Below are 22,619 nucleotides of genomic sequence, written 5' to 3'. Positions count from 1 at the left end.
ATGAGAGGTGAAACGTCTTCAAGCAACTTAAAGAAGTCCAGACGCTTTTCTTTGCAAACTCCTTTGACTACGATGACCTGGATGACTGAGAACCTTCACAGACATACTTAAGAAGACCTTAAAATTATTACATATATGTGGACTATGCTTAAAAGCCAGATTCGTGCCAGGAAACCAGTAATTTTAAATGAACTCTATAAATTCTGTCGAGTGATCAAATATCCAACCACAAGCTTGCTTATGGCTATCAAAAGCATCTGGTCAAGGTGCAAGATGCTAAGGGACATTTCACCAAATATAAGTGGGGGTGTATGTATTTGAGGCTGAAGACTTTTGACGTTGTGTGGATTCGAGAAAATCCAAAAACAAATTCAAACTCGTGTAGTCAATTTTTATTTTTTCAAATCCAATAAAGATGTATGCTTTACCCTGGAAAATGAAACGTTCAGAGAAGCCAGTAAAAGCTCATTCATCCCCGTGTTCGATGTATGTAAATGTCTGACCACAATTGTAGATATGAGAGTGTGTAGTTGTCTGTTTCTTTATATTAGCCCTGTGATGGACTGTCAGCCTGTCTAAGACTACCTCGCTTTTCACTTTACAACACCTGGGGTATACACAAGCCCTCCATGACGCTGGATGGAGGGATAAAATTATAATATTAAAAACTGAAATAGTGAATTCAGAAGCACAACACTTTTCAAAAAGCCATCAACTATTATATATATTAAAACCTTATTTAAGAATTTAAAAAAGGCACACTCTTTTCCCTATAAAATAAGGTTATTCAAAGTGGGATGAAAACCGTCGTACTCCTGGTATATTCTGATATATATCCTGGTATAGATCAATGGACAACATGCAGGAAGGGGTGGGGATATAAGGAAATACGTTCTTGATTTACATGTTTACTTTTTCCATAAATAAACAGAAACAGCAATGATACCAGAGATAGTAAGCAAATATATGAAAAAGAAAAAGTCTATTCGTATAAGACTACATGAACATTAAACATCATTATCAGGGCACGCATGAGAACAAAGCAATACAATCATTGTTCTTCTGTTGCTTCATGCTTTGTATATGTTTTTGAAATAAGATGGTCTAATCAATGTTTTGCTGCACCACATGCAGACAAAGCATCAATACAAGTTCATAAATCCCCAGTAAATAGCAATACAATATTTCTCCTGGTATTTCTGTGAAATAGTCTGTGCCTGAGTCATCGATTAAGATGACTGTGGTTGTCACACATTACGCATTTTTCTAAATTCCTCTGGGTATATTTTGTTTTATTTGACTTTTAAGTGGTGAGTCAAACCAGCATAAATGGCTCTGGGCAATTTTCAGGGCTAGTGTTGATGTTTTCCGCGATAATACTGCGCAGGTCCGCTGGGTGATCCGCCCATGGCCTGTTCAATTCAAAAATTATTGTGTAAAGAAAACAAGATGCCTGTTTAAGTATGTAAATAAGCCACAGCTCACAACACGCTCCACTATCCTCAGACCAGGTCCCTGAGCGCATGCGGGTATCCGTGAAAACGTGCACGTGCATTTGTGTATGTGTATATGTGCGAGTGTGAGTGTGTGTGTGTGTCAGGGCTGGGATTTCGGGTTAAATATTCAAAATGGCGGACGGAGGAGCAGCGAGTCAAGATGAGAGTTCAGGAGCAGGTAATGATTACAGCATTTTACATATTCATACTCATATTCAAACTGTGTTACTCACAATTTATGATAACGGCATACTGATGAAATGCAGATTGATTAGCAGATAAGGGCGATATTAGGCGCTGTTTTAGTTTACACACAGCTAGCCAACTGTAATTTGACAGAGGAGGAAACGAGCCTTTGCAGTGCGACGGCAAATTACATGGAAACATGCCTCCCCCCCCCCTTTGTGTGATTAGACGGCTGTACGCCGCTACATATTCATACCTCTGTCGACAAATACAATTTAGCATATTTTATTAGTAATCGGCATCGTGGCTCTGGTTCATGTATGACATATTTAGACCTTTCACGAACGCGGTTTGATTGAAATGATTATGCTAGCTGGCTAGCGTTAGCTGCCGTGCTAGCGCTTGGCTTTGTGTTGATGCACACACCGAAGCTTTTGAAACGGGTTTGCATATTCATTTTAGCCGAGTCGGGCAGCGGCTGCGCTCGTATGTTTTCAAAGGGTCGTTTATAAGGGAGGAGGGTGTTATTTAATCAAACTGTAGCAGACCTTCCCTTTGTTAAAGACACACGGAGTCAGCTCGGAGTGCTTGTGCTCGACGTGATTTTTATAGCGGAGCGTTTTGCCCCAGCCTTTTGTGTGCTCGGCGCAGCGGAGCCACGGCACAGCCTGTTGTGTTATTCATGCGGGGCCTGCCTGCCTGAGCCAGAGTGTGCGGAGTTCAGCGCGTTACAGCAGTCGACGAGGAGCACACAATAAATGCATGTCAACACAATACCGTGTCACGACGCCGAATGATTTTTCAAACGAGGCCTCCCGTGTTTCATTTGAATACGGCTGTCCTCCGAGCGGCTAACTAGCTACAACTTGCCAGCCGTTTATCGGCTAACTTTACGTACACGGCGTTTTTATTTGTAATTTTTTTTAAGTTTAGGTCAGATACATATGTAGTAAGATGTTGAGATGAATGTGTTTGACATCTTTGTTTCGGAAGTTAAACAGTTCGAAAGTTGGGTGGAGCACTTTTTTTAAAATTATTATTATTTTAAACTTGAGGTGGGAGTAGCCTGGCATAGGGTTGGTTTTGGTCTGCCAGGCGAACTAATCCATCTCATTACAATGTGTGTATTTTATTTGTGCAGCTTTTAATTGCGCCTGACGTAACGGTTTTGAGAACCGGGTTTGTACGCGTCATGCGTGTTTGTTGCTGGAGTTTTTGGGCTGAATTCAAAGATTGTACCTGTGTATCCCCCACCCGCCACCCCCAGGCACAGGGAGGGGTGGTGAGGCCCACTTCCGGAAGGCCACAGTAATAACAGGCAGGGCATTCTTATTATTCACTCTGCTGCTTTCATGGCCGGGCAAGACACAGCTTGATGGCACTTTTTTTCTCCTTTAGTCCATGTAGCTGAGCTTGCTGTTTAGTTTGTTTTATAGAAGCGTGTCTGAGGTCTGTTGTAGTAACAGTAAAGAGCAGGTAATTATCTTTGCTGTTCAACTTTTTATACTTCAGAAAATGCGCCAGAAAAGCTATTGTGTGACACATCAGGTGTGTAGGTGTGAAGGGGGGGGTCTTGTCTTTTTTTTTTTTTTTTTTTTTTTTTTAAGTGGTCGTAACTGGCTCATTATCTTATAATTACAGAGGAACGTATTGTCCCTTAGCAAGTTAAAACAAGGTTTAGGTTTGCTTTTTTTGTTAAGGATTCTTTAAGATTGAATTCTTTCCGATGTAGATACACTCATTTCAAACTTTGCCCACATTGTTAGCAACTTTATGCGCAGACAGGCATTACAGGCAGTTTCCTTCTATATTGCAAGACAGTTATGAATCTAAAAGATATAGATTGTTTGAGAAGAAAGGCCATAAATGGTTTAATATTCAAAATAATGCTCAAAGTGTTACATTCTAATGTGTCTGTTAGCATTTTGACTGTCTGGAATTGGCTTCGATTGCATTTAAAAAAAAAAAAAAAAAAAAAAATCTTGCATATTAAACTTGGGCACTTAAGAACATGCAAGAAGTAATTCTGTCTTCCTCACACTCAGTCTACTTTTCTCATTTAATCAGTTTTACAGTTCCACCCTCATTCCAGCCTTGTAGTTCCATCATGAATATTCATTGATGTAAACACAGTTGTTATGAATAATGCATCATTCGCCGTAATAAATTCAGGACATGCCATCTCAAAGTACTGAGAAGGCCTCCATGAAAGCTCCAGCCAGATGACTTCTTTTTTTTTTTTTTCTTTTCTAAATGGAGGAAAATTATAACCAAAAAAAGAGCTCTTTTGTGCCCTCAGGGTTGTAACTACTTGTTTTGTTTTTGGTGATCTCTGGTAAAGAGAGCAATTCCTTATTAAACAGTGCAGCAAGGTAAAGCAGATGTTTCCAGCTGGTCTTTATCTGTAAAAACGGAGGCTTTTTAAGACAAACGACACACTAATTCGGAAGATTAAATCAGACTCTATATACCAAAGATTGGAAGTAGTCACATTGTTCCTGATGATGACTGTCATGTGCTTAACATAATTAAGATCACTAGTACTAGTAAACATTTGTATTTCATTAAAACTTTTTTTTAATGCTGCAAACACGATATAATGCAAAGCACGTTAAGAAAACAGAGGACTTTTGTCTGAAAATATCCAGACTGAAATATCGTTGCAATAATGCCCGTCCTTTAAATAGATGAGATTAAAATGTTGGCTTGAGTCAACAGTCAGGAAGCTGGATACTTTTTTTTTTTTTTTAAGGGAAAAAGGCTCCACTGTTTTCCTATTAGACAAAAGTAAAACACACAACACATTAATAATCAAATGTTCATGCATGTGCTGTTTTCCTAAGTGGTGAATGTGTGTCTGAATTCAGACTGTAGTACTGGTTCATGTGGCTAACCTCTGTACGTGCCCATTTGAAGTAGCTGAGTTGTTGTCCCTGAGAAACTTCACTTTAATTTGGTTAGATTGAATTTCCCACCTAGCCTATAGACAGTTGGCTAATGACCACCCTAGAGAGATACCACAGTAGCTTGCAGTGATGTTAGCCCCATTACTGTTCATCAAATTACACTGCTTCCAGTGTTTGGCTCATTTGTGAGCTCAGTCCACTGTTGCTGCTTCGACCCTCTGTTGTCAGACTGTTTGGGTTTAATACACTGACTGGTATTAAAAGCGATTTTGAATTGTTTGGGTATTCATTTTGATGCTGCATTAAACCACAAAGCTTTTTGCCTAGTTTTAATTGCCTCAAACTGAATGATTATCTGTCGTAACCGTACACCAGACTGTTCCAAAACAGTCTAAGTACTTAAGACTGATCCAGATGTGCAAAAGCGGTCTGGATGTATTTTATATTTAAGATGAAGGATATAGGTAGCAGGACAGAATGTGGATGTGCTAATTAAGTTTCACTCTGTCTCAAGTTGAATCTCTCCGCTCACATTAACGGCTCTGCAGTATTCAGCCAGCCATCCCATATTACTGCACTAATGAGATAGCTATTTAGAATTCTCTTTGCAGGGTATTTGTATAAAGCATTGTTCCACAGCAAGGTTTTGCAAACCCATTCAACCAAGTAGCTGTACATGTGTTGGAGTGCACTGCTGATAACTGTCTCTACTTCTCCTTTGTTTTCTCATTTGGTTGCATTAAGTCAAGAACAGAAGACTTATTTCTTAACCTCTCATGTGCACTTTGTTGAGATGGCCTCTTTGAGACTTTGCAGGCTAGTGTGACATTTCCCATAACTGCCTTAGTAAACAATAGGCTTGAGTCAGGCTAAAATCTATTGTATGGAGGCTCAACACTGGACATCAGTACACAGAAGTGTAGGTATACTTTCTAGAAGCATATAAATGAAGGCTGTTGGTGTGGTCTGAGGCTTTGTGAGCATAATAACAATAGTGGGGGACTGAGGGGTCCAAACCCCAGTTCCTGGGGTTGTCAAAACAGAGCAGAGGTTTCTGACAAAAATTCCCCCCATTCCAGGGTGCATAGCGAAGAATATAAGGTCAAGCAGTGTTTCTGGAGCTTGACCCTTTTTAAAAACAGTTGTCCCTAGAGTTGTTAACTAAACAAATATGTTTGTGTTTGTAATTATTATAAAAATGTGCCTTGAAAGCATTCACACAAATTATAGAATTACAATTACACCAAAGGATATACTACACAGCTCTTACTTGCCTCCTTAATTGTACCACTAGAAATTCTGCCCATAATGGAACATAACAGCCGGGCAGACGGGCAATGACACACAAAAGAGAGATCTGATCATTTTTAAAGCACAAAAAGGCCAAGAATGTAGAAAGACCCTCAGAAATATCAAATCAAGTCTTAATTAGAAAGGAATGAAGTGCTTATAGAAATGTTTCATAATAGTGTCATCAGTCAGAGGCAACACAGAGGGTAGAGCTGGGCAGAGACTTGAGGACAGTCAGATAGAGGAGTAGAGTCTGGTAAGTTTGCTGAGCATTTATTTCTTTTCTTAAATAAAGGGTACGCTCTTATTTAGATAATCTATTTGCTACCAACTACAAGATGGCACAAGCAGATTAGCAGCAGTAAGCGGTGTTCTCTGAATTTCTTTAAAAGTCCTGAGATGCACATAAAAAGAGCTGGGTTATCTCTTTTAGTGTTCGGGTTGTCCGTGTGGTTTAGGCAAGGCGCAGTAGACGCAGTATGACTGCTCGCAAGCTGTGACTGTTACCTGGACTTTTCTCACCTCGATGTCTAATCTGTGTCTGACATTTGCAAACTAACATCTAGAAGAGTTCAGGGCTCCAGTGCGTGTGTGAAAATATATAAAATGGTAACATTTTTGGCTCTTTCTACTCCAAATGGTTGTGGTGGGAATTTGTAACAAAAGCTGCTGAATATTCATCGGTTGAAGATTCTCATTTGTTTGGATTTCAGTTACAGTAAACCTCTTACTTTTGGGTGTTCAATCATTGGTCAAAATCAGACATTTTGAAGATATCATCTTGAGCTTTGGGAATAAAAATAATTGGCAGATTAAATGATAATGAAACTAAATCTCAGTGGTGACTCTAATGAACAACATCCATTTGCTACTCAGTTAAAATATACATTATACTTCGCAATGGTTGTGTTTGGAGCTATTTGGGGTATGTCAGACAAAAAAAATCTCAAGGGTCTCTGGTTATCTGCAGTTTAGAGATGGCTGCCATTATACCTTGGTGAGTGAAGGCTTGCTTGTGCTGGCAAAGGTGTGTTTGTTTTCCAGTATGTACTTTGTTAAAGCCACTGGGGCCTTCTTGGCATTGTTTCCCTTGGTCAGCTAGTATGTAAATGCCTTTCGTCAGGCAGGAGGATAAGTGAAGAAGTTGATTAGAGCTTTAGCCAGGAGCAGTTGTTGTAGATTTAGTTGGTAAGCCCCTTCCCTTCTAGACCACAATACAGCCATGCATTCCAGTGCAGTCGCTATGACTCGCTGGACACCAGTGCAGCACCGTAACCGAGCCGCTTCCCTGCTGTATTAGCACTCGGCGCTTGTTGGAAATGAATTTAAAAGGGCTTCAAAGGAAATACTATTGGAATGTAAAGCTAATTTAAATATGCTAATCCCCAAGCACAACATAAATGTACACAGCAACAGCCCGCCACCCACTTTCTGTAGCCGCTCGCTGTGGAATGCCTTAGCTACAGGGGGTCTAGCAGTAATGACAGGCTTGTGGTGGATTAATGTGAAGTTATTTATTTCCGATTGAGCGAGCTCCCCCCCTCTTGCGCCCACCCCCCCCTTTAGCAATTGGGCCAAGTCTCCATGACTCCTGGAGATGTTCTGAGCGAGCAGTCGTAGACGTTCTATTAATGCAGTCCACCTTGCTAACATACCCAGACCACTGCTGACAGACCTCATGGTGCATTCTGGGATATCTTCAGCCCTTTACCTGCTCTTAGCTAATTACTTTTTAGGCCCGCACTTGCACAGTAATTGGTGTTGTGCTGCTGCCTCCCCTCTCTCCACTGCGCCAAGTGCTAGTTTGAGCACTTTTTTTTCTCCTTCTCCTCTCTATCGTCCTTATTCCCCTGTTTTTTATCGTCCTCCAAAAGCCATCCAATTAATATGCTAATGAGCTGATAAATATTTATAGGGGTTTAAATTATGCAGAAAGCTTTCAGAGCCCGGTGTGAAATGCGTTGCTCGCAGGACTTCAAAGCCTTGCATTGCTAACGAGGCAGGGGCAGATTTGCATACGGCTTTAATCAGCTGAATACTGATTATGCTTCATTATAGAGTTGGAGGAGGAAGGGGGGCAGCAGAGTTGGAGGAGGCCGCCAGCTGCACTTGTCGTTTGTTTCATTCCAGCAAGAGAGGGAGAGGGCGAACTTTTTCAGAAGTACAGACAATCTTGGCACACGGGAGAGGGGGAGCGGTAGAGAGAGAGTGCACAGTAGGCACAGTAAAAGAGAAAAAGGGGCAGAGCTATACGAAAAGAAAAGCGCGAGCAGGGAAAGGCACGGAGAGCTGTTTGCCTAAACCCCGTTGGCTCTCTCAGTGCGCGTATCCCAGTGTTGCTCAGTGAACCGTGCGGTGGACACTGCCACTGTGTCTGTGTGTAACTCTGGTTGTATTGAACTCTGTTCACTGCTGACCAGTGGAGAGTGAAGAGAGGAGGAGGAGGTGGGAGAGCGCTGGACACCCTGTCGGTGGGCTTGCCCGGCCCAGGCAGTTTTACTTGATAGGTTCAGCAGCCATGCTGGAAAACGCAGGTGGAGCAAGAGCGGGTGAGTTTTTTGATGAGGTTGTAACAGAGCTCACCTGGACTGCACTGGTGGTCGATGTCATTGTGTGATTATGTTGCATTAAGACCTCATGAATCTGCTGCTGGGATTTTGTTTTTTTGTTGTATTTTTTCTTTCTAATGTAGTTTGTTGGAGATTAGTATTGTTCAGTGCTTGCCGCTTTAAATGATGAAAGCGACTGAAATGCTATTGTTCATTAAGAATATCCTGACATGCAGTGATGGTTGTACTCAGATGACAAAAGTGAAAGTACGCCTGAAATCAGAGAATAGGTTCTTCTGTTTGGCGGCAGTGCCTGTGAGCATGTCTCTGTCTGGCTCTTTCAGATGCTAAAGTGAATAATCAGTCAGAAACTACTAAATGTGCAATGGAGAGTGGTGACGGGAACACCGGTGAGTGATCTCCAGCTTTTTCTCCCGTTATCTTCATTTTTAAATCAGAATGTGTTTAGTTTTACCACCTCATTCAACAGGTTTCAGAGTCATAGCCAGCAATTTTTTGGACATTTTAGCAGCTCAAATCACAGAAACCCCCCCTGCTGTTTCTCTTTGTATGATCTCATTTTGAAAACATAGATGGCTGCTTTCCAAAAATGCTTGCAAGCAGCTCTCTTTGTCATATGAGGCATTTACCTCACAGTTCATTATGTCTGAATATTACACGTTTAGAGTGAAGATCCAGATTCATTGCACAGCTTTGTACTCCTGCTGGGTAATGACACATTAATTGATGTTGTTGACGGTATTGTTTGTTTATGCCCTTAAAATATATAAATTTGTTAGCCAGTACAGATGAGTTTTTCCTCATATTTGAAAGTGGATTCTTTTTCCCTTGTCAGTGATTTCTTCTTCTTTTTTTTTTTATTTATTTTTTTGTTGTTGTTGTTCTTTTGTTTTTGTTTTTTTTAACGGCATACGTTGTGTCAAACAGCACATGACATAAATTCTAATTTTCTTTTCTCAGGTATCCAAACCAATGGATTGGATTTTCAGAGGCAGACGGTGCCCACCACAAGTGCAATCACTAATGCACATGCACAAGCCCTCCTCCAACAGGTACCACACTGTGTACATTGCATACTTGGCCTTTTAAGTAACTTTTTGTTTTCCTGTTTTTGTGGTGGGAGCACGTTTGGTTTTGGTGTAATGTCACACATTTGTTGTAGCCTCGAAAATGAGGTGTGAAGTTTGAACAGAGGTATGCTCATCTTCACTCAAACATGCACAAGCAGAAAGAGTTCATTTAAATGAGCCAGGCTCTCCCAGTGTCGCCTGGCAACAAGGCAGATTAATCAACCCTGTATGCTAATTAGCTGCTCTGTGGTTGCTCGGAAACAGATGGCCGAGAATATGCAAATCTATGCAGAATTTACATGCACTGCATAACAGTTATTTTAATTAGCATCTCAACTCTCCCCTCCCTTCACTTCACTTTTCTTGTCTCTGAAGGCTGCAGCACATTTTAAATACCCACTTTATCGCTGCCTTTCTAATTCAAATTCATCTCTGCGTTCAAAGACTCATTCAAAGAAAGCCACTCAGGTAGCATGGAAATATAACGTTTCATTGTTTTCACTAGTATGCTTTTTTTTTTTTTCTTTTTATTTAGCGGTGCTTAATGTCTGAATTGAATATTCATTGAAATTGCTTTTAATTAATTTCATGTTGGCTACAATGACATGAAGTTAAAACTCAGAAGATCTCGTCTAAGCCTCCCCCCCTCTGCTTCACCCCCACTAGTCAAAGTCGGAAGACTCGGGTGCTCTTCCGACCTCCGTCCAGCAGAGCGTATTGCCTCAAACCCAGCTAATGTTGGCCGGGGGACAGATTGCTGGAGTAAGTTAAAACCCTGGTTGTGTATCTTGGGGTGACATCCCCACACGGTCGATCACAGTTGGGTGACGAAACGATAACTTGGCTGAAGCTGGCGTTTTCTCTGCCTGTCTGCCTGTTCATCCCTGTGGTTAGACATAGTCTTTGTGTCTCTGCACTCGCCATTAAACCAGCCACATGACACATTTCATATCCAGCCATGGCCCAGGGATGGTTGAATGCAGCTGCAGTGCGATGTAGGATTGAATGTTTACTCAGCATGTGGATTTGAGTTTGAACATGACATCAACATGCTCATTTGCACTTGTGCCTGGCTCAGCTGCATGAGTCTCCATCTGCCTGTGGAGGACCATATGTGTGTTGCCACATTATTCAGTATAACTTTGATACCTCTGTTAAAAGCTAAGTGCAATACTGTAGATTAGTTTTCATAAACAGTCACTAGCTTGACATGGTAAATTTAAAATAATAGTTTAAAAAAACTGTTTCAGTATCATTTGTAAAGGTGTATGAACACAAGTCGGTATAATTAGAATAGTCTAATTATAGTCTAGTTCAGTGAACTGGAGCAGCCACCGAAACAATAAAACAATTGTGGGCCAATGCATCAAACAATCCAATCAACCTGCTGCTGTTCATAAAGCCAGACCAAGGCACGGGTAATTAAAGTGCCTGTCTTATCATACATAATGATGAAAAACCATCATTATTAACCATCATATTACTCACTATCAAGACTCTAGTGAGTAATATTATACACACATGAATTGGATTTCTCTAATATTTCACTGCAGTATTGTACTAGCTTTGGAAGGCTATCGAAGCAAAGTATAGTGACAACACTGACCTACTTACTAACTTATCTGATGATCATAAGTTACTTGTATTAACACTTACGTTTCTCTCTGTTTTCCTTCTGTCTGTCTCAGTTGAGCCCAATGCAGCAGCAGCTGTTTCTCCAGCAGGCCCAAGTGCAGCTCCTGGCTGCTGCCGTGCAGCATTCTGCCAACCAGCAGAACAGCACCACCGGGGACAACATCTCAGCCTCTGCAGCCACACCAATTACCCAGCTGCCCCTGTCACAGCCCATCCAGATTGCCCCTGTAAGGCTCAATCCCCTATGCACCAGAGTTCCTGCAAGCTCTGAAAAATGTTGTACCATAAAGTGTTTGCAAGCTTGTAACCCTACACAACACATTTAAAAAAAAAAAAGAAAAAAAAAGTAAAGCTGAACATCTTTCCACATACAAACAATAGACATGAAAAGTCTGTGGTGAATTAAAATATCACTATGGTTTTTCAAACTGTATGAAGGCCATATTGGATTATTTGAAACTGCCTTTCTGGGAGCAAACAAGGCAGCTAAAGAATGAGGGAAACATGCAAATGTCCTAAATGACTCGAGCTTTCTCTCTTAGACAAAATGAACTGTTACAAACAAAATAGTCCTCAACATCTGTGGTAATGGCTTTGGCAAGGACATTTATTCATCAAAGTAGTTGAGGACTGCACTTTAATAATGGAACTCCTACACTTATAAATATATGAAGACACATTACACATAGCTTAATACATATTTGTTTGCTACCCTGTCAGAGCAATAGAAAAGTAGAGGTTGTACCAAATTACACATGATTAGAATAAATGTAGACATTGTGGGACAATTTTTCATGAAACAAAGTTGTATCAAAGTCTTTTGGATTGTGAGCTTTATGAACAATTAGATAGTTGTTTTCATATTTTTTGCAGTCTTTACAACAGCAGAATCTAAGTCTGCCCCAGTTTGTCCTGGTTCAGCCTGGCCACCCTATCGCCACGTCACTGCAGCCTCAGTTCATTATCTCAACGGCTCCGCAGGCCCAACAGGGTAGGTTGATCTGTTGCGCTGCAGAATTACAAAGAGAGATGTACTCAAAGTATGGCTATCGAAGCTTTTGTTTAATCTTTCGTTTCCATCCATCATCCCCGCTTCAGGCATATTGCAAGGCCCGAGTCTTCTAACTCAACTACCTCAAAGCCAACCTAACCTCCTGTCGACTCAACCAAGCATCACCCTTGCAACTCAGGTTGGTAATGATGCAAGTACATCTTTTAAACTAGCTTTAAAATAGTCTTCAGCTACACTGGTAGTGCTTACATTTGACAGCTTTACAAGTTTTTGAATGATTTATTCTCAATAATTTATTCTTTAACTCTTTTTAAACCTACAAAACAGTCACATTTGCTATATTTCTCGTCTTTCCAGCCTGCAACCCCAACCCGCACAACAGCAACCACACCTATTCAGTCCCTGCCACACAGTCAGACACCACCCAAACGGTTGGATACTCCCACTCTGGAGGAACCTAGTGACCTTGAGGAGCTGGAGCAGTTTGCCAAGACTTTCAAACAGAGACGTATCAAACTGGGCTTTACGCAGGTGTGTGCTGAGATTCAGTAGATCCCCATAAGTTCAGTCATATTTTGACTTGCGGATGTGGGCATTTCTTTAAACTGCAAACACATGGCTGTTTTCATATTCAGATCTTTGTTCATGTAATATTATACCACTATAAATAACTCACAGGTAAATCTCTCCTTCTCACAGGGGGACGTTGGCCTGGCCATGGGGAAGCTGTATGGAAACGACTTTAGCCAAACTACTATTTCTCGCTTTGAGGCCTTGAATCTGAGCTTTAAAAACATGTGCAAACTCAAGCCATTGCTGGAGAAGTGGCTCAATGATGCAGGTTTGTCTCTGACCCTACCTGACTGTGCAGCTGATCACTCTTGTTTTCTCACATTGGTGCTTGTGGGTGGGTTGTGTATGCATACCCTGTCTTTACCTCCCTTCCTTTTCTTTGTGTCAATGCTGTTTGTGCAGAGAACCTGACATCTGACCAGTCCCTGTCGAGCCCCAGTGCCCTGGGTTCCCAGGGCATGGGCATAGAGGGAATCAACCGCAGACGGAAGAAAAGAACCAGTATCGAGACCAACATTCGAGTGGCCTTAGAAAAGAGCTTTCTGGAGGTGAGAAACACACACTTCGGAACTCCATATTGATTATATAAGGAAAAGTTTGGTTATTCAGTAAAGTATCTGAGATGATCACATTATACACTTTTAGTCCTCCCCTAATGGTAGAAAAAACACAGTACAGCAGTTTCCTCAGTGCTGACAGGGAATCCCTGGCTTCTTTGCCCTCTTCAAGCAGAACCAAAAACCTACCTCTGAAGAGATCACCATGATCGCTGACCAGCTCAACATGGAGAAGGAGGTGATTCGGGTCTGGTTCTGCAATCGACGACAGAAAGAGAAGAGGATTAATCCTCCCAGTAGTGGCAACAGTGGAGGAGGCAACACCCCTATCAAATCTATCTTCACCCCCAGCAGCCCTTTGGTAAGACTGCCACTCACCAAAGGGATTCTCAGCACTGTTTAATACTGTGTTTAAAGTTTATGTGTCTATATGTGGATCACGTTAGGAAACTTAATGTAAAATATGGATGATGCATCTGGGTCTGAAATGTGAAGTCATTGTATGCCATAAGATTTCATTCTGTCTCTTGTTCTCTGTAGAACTCTACACGAAAAGAACCTCAGTAAATATTTGTCTAATAAGTTTATGCTCATAACTTATTTATTCCCTAGATTTACGTCATGCATAACACAAAATAGTGTCTATATTGCAAATTTTAGACCCATTTGTAGTTAGAAAAATGCAGTGTGATTTTAGAATTGTCCTGTTTCTCTGATCCACCTTTTGTTAAATCTAATTTTGGGATCATTCATCTTTTTATATGTACTGTCTCTGATTACATGCCAAGTCCGTATATGTTCTGTGGGCTCAGCTAGAATATCAGAATGTCGACCGATTTGTGTTTCGACTTGTATTTAAATCCTCCAATTCTCCTTCTTTTGCCCAGGTGGCCAGCACAGCAAGCCTTGATAGCAGCCCAACTATTACCACACCCACCACTCTGACTGTAAACCCAGTGATGCCTCTCACCAACACCAGCATCCCCAATTTGTCTTTCACAGGTGTGTGCGTGCACTATTCACTTTGTGCATATGTGTATACCCAGTGGTAAATGTTGATTAAAAATTCACTTTAATTTCTTTTTATCTGTCTTCAACAAGGCACGACAGTTGGAGCCACAAACACTGCATCTGTCATCTCAACTGCGCCTGTGGTTACCACAGCAACAAGCTCTCTGTCTTTAAGCACGTCCCAGACGAGTAATCAGTCCACGACCACGGAGAGCAAAGCTGGCACGCAGGCGCCAACCATTGTCACCCAGGCGCCTTCATCCATAGCTACCAGTTTAGGGACGGGTCAGGTGATGGTGGCAGCTCCGGGGCTTTCTGCCGCGCTGCAGGGGGCCGCCTCGCTACCCAGCGCCAGTTTTGCAGCTATGGCTGCTGCTGCGGGGCTCAACCCAGCACTGATGGCATCTTCGCAGTTTACTCAAGGGTTAGCATGAGCCGTGTTCATATAACATCTTTGTGAAAGCCATCCAGTTGTTGAGGTGTTGTTTTTGTTGTACTACATAATCTTCTTTGTGTGTCCAGGGGTGCCCTCCTCAGTCTGGCTCCGGGCGGCCTGGGCAGTGCACTGAGCCCTGCTCTCATGAGCAACAGCACTCTGGCTACCATTCAAGGTGGGCACCTATTACATGACAAGTCACTGAATTATGTCTGTGCACATAGTTTCTAATCAGAATCGCAAGTAGTTATGTGATTATGGGGTTCCAGGACCTGCAGATAAGGACTGGTTTTTAGTGTACAACCCCAGTTCCAAAAATATTGGGGAGCTTTGTAAAATGTAAATTAAAATGGAATACAATGATTTACAAATCTCATCAACCCACTTTTTTTTTTTTTTAAAGAATTAGTGTCAGCCAATACACAGCAACTACACAGCCAAGATTTCACAGCACTGATCTACATATTCCTTTTCCTCTGATTTCCACTCCTTCAGTCAACGCTGTGAGGAGTACTGACGGCTGGTTCAGTCACACTCCTCACAGCGGGACTACTACTTGACAAAGTTTCATTTTCTGACTATTGTTCTTCTTTTAACAATAGTCAGTAAACATCTAGGAATTGAGAACGGTTGCTAGCTGCTTAGAAGTCCCTGGGTCATCGTGGTCATATTTTTGTTTTTGTTGTGATTTCAAGATGTTTGCAATTGGGGTTTGTGGATGATTGCGGTGCCAGCTTAATTTAAATAACTTTATTGTATTAAGTCATTTGTTTATTTAAATATCAGTTTGAGGTCATTGAGGGTGTGACAGGAAGTTATGACAAAGCAATGTTCACAAACTGTCAGAAGTTTATTTCTTTTGTTTCTTTTTAAATTGCAATAGTTTAAAATTTATATTTTGTTTTCCTTAACAAATATTTTCGGCCTGGGGGAACGTCTTAACGCCAAGACCAAATTAGACTAAATTTAGCAGAAGGAATGACTCAATGAATACAATAGCTAAATAAGTTGGAGTATATAAATGATTGAAAGGATGATTAGAAAAAATAAGGGCAATAAGACAGCCCATTATTTCTATAATTAGTGTAATGAAAGCAAACACTTAATGAGGACATGACTCATTTGCATAATAAGAACAGATTCATTTAAGCCACACCCACAAGGTTTTATCCTGCTGAGAGAAAATTACTTCTGCAAATTAAACAATTTATCGTGCGGTCTCAAAAAAATGATGATGGAAATGCTCTCCTCATTTGGTGAACCTGTGCGCCTTTCTTACCTTTACACCGTTTCTTTCACATCTCCATAGCACTGGCATCGAGCGGCACAATCCCCATCACCTCTCTGGACGGCAGTAACCTGCTGTTCGCCAACACTTCTGCTGGTAACACCCCCAACCTGGTGACCACGCCGCTCTTCCTGAACCCCCAAAACCTGTCGCTGCTCACCAGCAACCCCGTCAGCCTGGTGTCGCCCGGCGTGGGAGGGCTTCAGGTCACTGCCGACGGTCATCATCAAGTCAGCACGGCTGCTGTGCCTGTGCAAGCCTCGACCATTACCACTGCCCCCAAGGCTCAGTGAAGCTAGTCAGGCTGCATCTCGAATTAACGCCCAATTACTTACGTCAAGCACTACTCCTTTCACACCGTGTAGGATGAGGGTGGTACTCTGATATAGGCTCTGCACTTCACTAACCACCCCGCATCCTCTCCATTGTATCTACCATAAATTAATCCTTTTGCTGCCACCAAAAAGAAAAGGACTTAACATAAGGGTGGGTTTAACTGTTGGTTTCTTTTATTATTTTTTTTCTTTCTTTCTTTATGATTCTTGGATGTCTTTTAATTTTCCACACAAACAGTAACCAGATGGACACTGTTGTCGGCCTGCCGCTTCTCCTGAACCTTGACAAGTGTCCAGGGAGAAAATATCCTCGGCGTCATCGAGCTGTATATACATATACATATATACATATATATATATATCCTCCTCTTTGCAGGTCAGAATTTTCTCTGAAATTCTTCTAACCAAAAACAAACTTTTCTCTTCTAACATTCAAACTTAATTGATTTACTACTAATTTCACAATGTTCATAATCACTAATGAGGGTTTGTGTGTCGCTCTTGTTTTTGTTTTTTGGGGGGTTTTTTTGTTCGTTTGGTTTTTTGTTTCTTGACAGGCCTTGTTGTAAATCATATCAAATTATATTTTAGAGACTTTTTTTCCCTTTTTATCTTTTACTGTCTATATTTTTTGACATTTTCCGATCTTTGTAAGTCTAATGTTAAGTTAAGATTTAACTATCACTTTTTAATCGTGGTTATAAGGCTTTAAAAATAAGTAATAAGTGGCCGATATAAAGGTTATCATTGCTTTAAGGGTCGGAGGGACGCGGCGTGTCTCTCCGAGTCTCTCTTCTGGAAACACTGAGTTTTACATAGGTGGTGGTGCAGTAGCCACCGAGCCTCTGTAAAACGACGGTCTCGGTGTGGATTATCGACACTGATAGAAAAATGACTGAAAACATTACATTGAGAGCTTTAAAGTGAGCTGCAGACCTGAGTCTGATTAAGGGTGACTTGTTTTGGTTTGTGATCCGTTGGAACACTGGTTTTGGACGTGGACGTTTGCGTGTCGTCGACAGCTCAGGCAGACGCTGAGAGTTCAGCAGCCGCACGATCCACGAGGCTCTGCAGTCTTTTTTTTTTTTGTGGAGGGAGCTAGTCATGTTCACCAAACCTGAACTGTGGTGTGGTGGCTTTGGCTAGATGGGGATAGTATATTGGGGGGGTGTTTGGTTTCTTTTTTGTTTGTTTTTTTTTTTTATTAGAAGTACCGTCGTATCTACTTGTGCACAGTATCTGTACCAAATAACTGGATTGATGAGCTGCAGTCTGCCTGTTTTGGGAGGATTGAAATTCTGTCTCTTTATTTTGTCTGCAGTCGTTCGACTGGCTTACCTACTTTAAGATATACCAAAAATATTTGTTAAAATAATTGCTGTGTGTAGTCGGTGTAGCTTAGTCTAGTCAATATATTTATGAGTACAAAAATCTCTTCATAGTCAGAATATAGAAATGCAATATTTTGATGATCATTTTCCAAAGACTACATTTTCTTTTTTCTTTTCTTTTGTTATTTTGTTTGATTTGACCAAGTGTCTCATATTTAAATTTTTAATTGGCAGCACAACTGACCAAAAAGAGAGGGATTGGTGGGTTGGAGTATGAGGAAGTAGTTTCTTTTTACTTCTATTATTACCATTTCACTTTTTCAATTTTGTTTTTATTAAATCACCGTGGCCTCGGCCCAATGCTTAATCTGGTTTAATGCGAGCCGTTTAGTGGCGTCTTTTCCTTTCTAATCAGTTGTGGTAGCAGTTTTGGACTTTTCTGAAGCATAATGGAAAAGATCTGATTTTGGTTTTGTGCTAATATTCAGCCATAAAACAACAGCTTGAACCAAAGTGGTTTTCCTCAGTAGTTGCTGTGCCTGTCTTGAGCACACAAGTTGCTTTTCACTCTCTTAAATCTCCACAATTTTTTTTCTTTATTTTTCTCCCTCCTCAGTCGATACCTGATTTTCGTGATTTGGTGCTGCTGGATAAGGATCACAGAAACTTTAGCTTTAACAACTTGCTGCTGAGACTCCTGTCAGAGTTGAGCTGTCAAGACGCCTGCATGCTTTCTAATAGCTTTAAGACTACATCCTGTGAGAATCAGGGTATTGTAGTTCGCACTCTCCGTGCTGGAGGGATCACTTATGTAAATCCATAAATACTTCACCTCCTCTCAGCTCCGCCGTTTCAAACCAGCATGCTAGGAAACGATATGCTGCACCCGAAATCTGTCTGGGGACTAGTTTAAAAACTCCCCAAACTTATCTTAGCCAACACAGCGGTGGGATAAGTACCGTTCTGTGCTGCACGTTCAGCTAAACCCCACACAAAAGTAGCATTGTTCTGCTTCAAAATGACAAACACAGCAATTAGTAACTCACTCAGACTGTAAGCAGTGAAATTTGTCCCCGTTCCCCTCTTGTGTGCTTCTTTTCTGTTGAATTATTTTTGACTAAATATACCTCAGCAGCGCTTCAAACATAGGTTCACCTTTTAGACATTTCTCTGTATACAGCATTGTAGAATGTATAATTACTGACTGGCTTGCCATTCAGCGTTTATACTGATGAACCATACATAGGAACCATTGCAAGGACAACCTACTACTGCTATTTTCTAGTACTACTATTTATGGGGTATTTCCAGGTTTAAATATTATTTTGAGATCCTTCTTGCCAAAGTAAAAGCCTTTCTCTTTGCAGCTTGGTGGGTGTGTTTTGTTTTTGTTTCTTTCCTTATCTTTGAGGCCACAAGAGCCCTGAAGAACTCAGTCGTGTTTCAGTGCTTGTTTGGAGTTTTGGAGGTTTGCAAGCAACATGAACCAGTTGCCACTGGCACCATAGGATGTTACTGAAATATTTATCTGAGGAAAGACTTAAGAATTAGAGAAACGATCTTTTCTTAATTCTATACATATAAATATATATATATAAACACTTGTAAGATATTCATATTTTATATTTGAACCAGTATGTTACCAAGACTGAATGTAGTGTTTATCATACTTACTTCCCCCCCAGAAAAATAAATCTCCCCTCAGTTTTCTTTTCCTTTTTTATTAAACTGTCAAGACCAAAAAATTTGAGATGGAGCTCGAGATGACGCCTCGCTGAAGGGTGACTCGCTGACCCCCCCGCTGTGCATCAGCGACGTCTGTTCGACAGGAGGGGCTCGCTCAGGCGCTCCTGGCAGACAGGTCCTGTGGTTAATAGGAGACTCTGAAGCATTTGATCTTAATCTTTTAATAGATGTATAAATATATATATTTGGTTGAGTTGTTGTGGATTTGATTTGCTGTGCTGTCTTTAACAATCATTTGGGGTTTTTTAATGTATTACTTTATGCCTTTAATTGTTTTGTATAGTGTGAGAGGGCAAGATCACTGGCTTTCTTAGTTTGACAAAGAAGATTAACATTATCATTTATGCCTTATTGTTACGTAGAAGACATGAGCATTGTAGCATTGTTGTTCTGTATGTGTGTGAGAGTGAGAGAGAGCATGGGCACCCAGCTCACCTGGTGCATTGTTTTCACTGAAACAGTACAGTGTACTCTGGGCATTTTAGAGCTTGGGACGATTATGTTGCTACCTATGGTTTTTAGGTGCGACTTAGACAGGTAGGATATACCTGTGAGTAAAAGCTTTACTAATAATTCCAGCAGGCAGGTGTGTGTGTGTGTGTGTGTGTCATTTAAAGAGAGGCCAGGGAAGACAGTCTGCAAACCATTTTGGTGCATCTTTCCCATCTTCCAGCAGGTGTTTAGACTGATTTTTGAAAAAAGGGTAAGACGAGAGGACTTCGTTGTTTTGTTTTGAGGTTTTGTTTGAAGTTTGAAGTTTCCTGACTGAGGGTCTTTACAAATTAACTGCAAGCTTTAAGCAAGCCACTGCCAAGAGCCAAGGCAGCTTTCAGTTTGTTTGGGGTCAGCTTGGACTCTCACGAACTGTCTGCTTGCCACTGGCTTTGCTTGTGAAGGAAGCTTGTGGATCAGCTGTGCATCAAACAGACGGTATTTCGACCCACCACACTGGTTTGCTGAGAGTTTTGGTTTTTTGTTTGTTTGTTTTACTAAATGTCAAAGGTTGCGTGGCGCACCAGTAAGGCTAAAGGAGCTGTTGTATACCTCATTTTTAACTCAAGATTGAGTGAAACCTGCTTTAATCTACTTATGAAACAAATGTTTTTAAAAATCCTAAAAAAAAAGACTAAAATACACCAACTTGTCAGTGGAGAAGCGTGTTCATACCTGTACTTAGTGAAGGGTTGTGGAGCCGCCACAAGAGGGAGACGAACTACATACCAGTACTCACAAAGAGGTGTAAACAAGAGAAGGCATAAAAGGTGAATCTGTGTGTAAAAAAGGGGCAAACATCTGCTGCTCTTCTTTCACAATTTCTTGTGCACTGAAGGATTTCATTCATAAAAACGTGAATTTTGATGAATTCTATGGACACCCCCCACCCCACCCTTTTTTTAAGTTTGACAATCTTGCTTTATTTATTTTCTCACTCTTGGCTTGGTACAGGTATGTGCGCGTCTTCCCACGTGATGGCTCGCCGTCGCAGCCCGCTCTCGCTCCCCTGTGGTACCAACGATAACCAAAGAATTCTTACTAACTTGATTGTATATGATCGACGCCGCCTCTCGCCCATCCCCGCCTCACTGCTCAACATCAAATCCCGGCTGCACGCCCCTCGATTCGTATGTAAAGAGGTTGTTTTTTAAAAAAAATTGCATTCGAATGTGCGTCCGGCGCCCCCTTCGACGCCTCTGCAGTGGTTTCAGTGCCTGTGGGCGGGGATCGGAAGGGAGGGGTAGCAGGGGCCGGGCGGGCTTCTCCGGCAGACACGAACCGATGCGGTGGTAGCTGGGTGATGTTTGTTAATACACACTGAGGGTTGATCCTGTGCACACTGTACCTGCTCAGGACTCTGTATGATTGTCTGTCTTGAGCGCTGTTGTCGTTTGGTTGGTTGGATTGATGTCCCACCCTCCGTCGTTCCTCTCTCAAGGACTGCGGCGAAAAATGCTATTCCTGCCTCTCACAGTGCGTCTGTCTCTTCCTCATCTGTACACTGTAGTCCCAGGACATGACCCTGTTGTTGTCTCCAGGAATACACATCCTGCGTTCGCTAAAACTCACTGCTGTGTCCCCTTCCCTCTCCTCCTCCTCCTTCCTCTCCCTTTCGTCTGCTCTCTTCTTTGACTCCTCACTACAGACTCTGATCAGCTGTGACACTATGCATCATGGTCCTTCACTTTGCATGGACTGTGTCCCTCCGGCTCAGACCTCCTGGTCGGCAGGGCTTCAGTGACACTTTGTTTAATGCTTTACTCCAAGTGAGGTTGTAGGACCTCACAAGCGCTATCCCAAAGCAAAAATCCAAATATTTAACTTTTGACAAATGCAGATACCAAAGATATCTCTCTGTCCTGTGTGTGTCTCTGTTGGTTTCTCTCTCTCCCTTTCACCCTGCAGCATGTGTATTAAGAGACAAACCCAGCACTGGCTTTAAAGTCCCAGCCTCAGTAATTCCAAAGCTTAGATGTATATTTTGGTATATTTCTGAGAAAAAACTTGCGTGAAAAAGCGTCTGTTCCTCGTTTGTTTGTTGTAATCTCTTTTCTGTCACAGCATGGAACTAATTGCAGAACTGTCTTACTCTTGGTAGGTTAAAGATATAGTATTTTTGTATGTTTTTGGGTGTGTTATATATATGTGCGTGTGTGTGTGTGATTATCAGTTCACAGCCCAAGTGACCATGGCTTTCAACAAGAGAGAAATGACTTAAAAAAAAGAAAAAAATCGCCAACCATGTACATATTGTGTCTGTGTATCTCAAGAAATGCATTCTGTAAAACATTTCACTTTGGAAGCTTGGGCTCATCTAAAGGAATGTGTCCCTGTTTTATTTCCCTTTTCTTACTCTGCAGTCTGATATTAATTGACTTCCAGGACTCGAATGTAATGAGTTTTGGTTTCCATTGTGGAATACAACACTGAGGGACACTGCTCCGATCTAAATACGACAAAAACGACAAAAAAAAAAAAGGCCTCCAGAGATGGCGGCATAGAGCTGAAAGATTGTGTAGGAGTTTTAAGTATGTGAATCAGGATACATAGTAGATTTTGATGCATTTGTCTGCTGTATTTTTGTTTTTATACACATATAAAGATAATCTTTTACTGTAAATGTACAGTTCTCTTTTGTTGTAAACATCATTAAACCATTTTCCAAGTGTTTTGACATGTGCT

The 22,619-nt window shown here is 41.3% G+C and overlaps 1 protein-coding gene across 4 annotated transcripts; it reads left to right on the top strand.

Annotated features, from left to right (window-relative positions):
• The first annotated feature begins 1,594 nt into the window (after window positions 1-1,594).
• On the top strand, window positions 1,595-22,611 carry pou2f1b (POU class 2 homeobox 1b). Of its 4 annotated transcripts, none has more exons than XM_063497012.1 (14): window positions 1,595-1,674; window positions 8,772-8,837; window positions 9,409-9,500; window positions 11,207-11,380; window positions 12,027-12,144; window positions 12,252-12,343; window positions 12,523-12,696; window positions 12,865-13,006; window positions 13,141-13,286; window positions 13,471-13,656; window positions 14,183-14,297; window positions 14,397-14,730; window positions 14,829-14,917; window positions 16,052-22,611. In XM_063497012.1, exons 1-14 carry the CDS (start codon window positions 1,629-1,631, stop codon window positions 16,321-16,323), a joined length of 2,046 nt encoding a protein of 681 aa, XP_063353082.1. In that variant the 5' UTR covers window positions 1,595-1,628; the 3' UTR covers window positions 16,324-22,611. The 4 variants fall into 4 exon arrangements, with proteins under 4 accessions (XP_063353082.1, XP_063353081.1, XP_063353085.1 ...); XM_063497011.1 differs by having other exon boundaries at window positions 13,468-13,656; XM_063497014.1 differs by lacking the exon at window positions 1,595-1,674 and adding an exon at window positions 7,584-8,427 and having other exon boundaries at window positions 13,468-13,656.
• The last annotated feature ends 8 nt before the right edge of the window (window positions 22,612-22,619 follow it).

The sequence above is a fragment of the Pelmatolapia mariae genome, linkage group LG16_19, assembly GCF_036321145.2.
Source record: "Pelmatolapia mariae isolate MD_Pm_ZW linkage group LG16_19, Pm_UMD_F_2, whole genome shotgun sequence".
NCBI classification, from domain to species: domain Eukaryota; kingdom Metazoa; phylum Chordata; class Actinopteri; order Cichliformes; family Cichlidae; genus Pelmatolapia; species Pelmatolapia mariae.
This window is presented reverse-complemented; position numbering and strand designations above follow the sequence as displayed.

Excerpts from the sequence above, each read along its gene's own strand:
- pou2f1b (XM_063497011.1), top strand. The coding sequence starts at position 1,629 with ATGGCGGACGGAGGAGCAGCGAGTCAAGATGAGAGTTCAGGAGCAG. Across the intron at positions 8,838-9,408 it reads GAGTGGTGACGGGAACACCG|GTATCCAAACCAATGGATTG; the intron begins GTGAGTGATCTC and ends TTCTTTTCTCAG. Across the intron at positions 14,918-16,051 it reads CACTCTGGCTACCATTCAAG|CACTGGCATCGAGCGGCACA; the intron begins GTGGGCACCTAT and ends ACATCTCCATAG.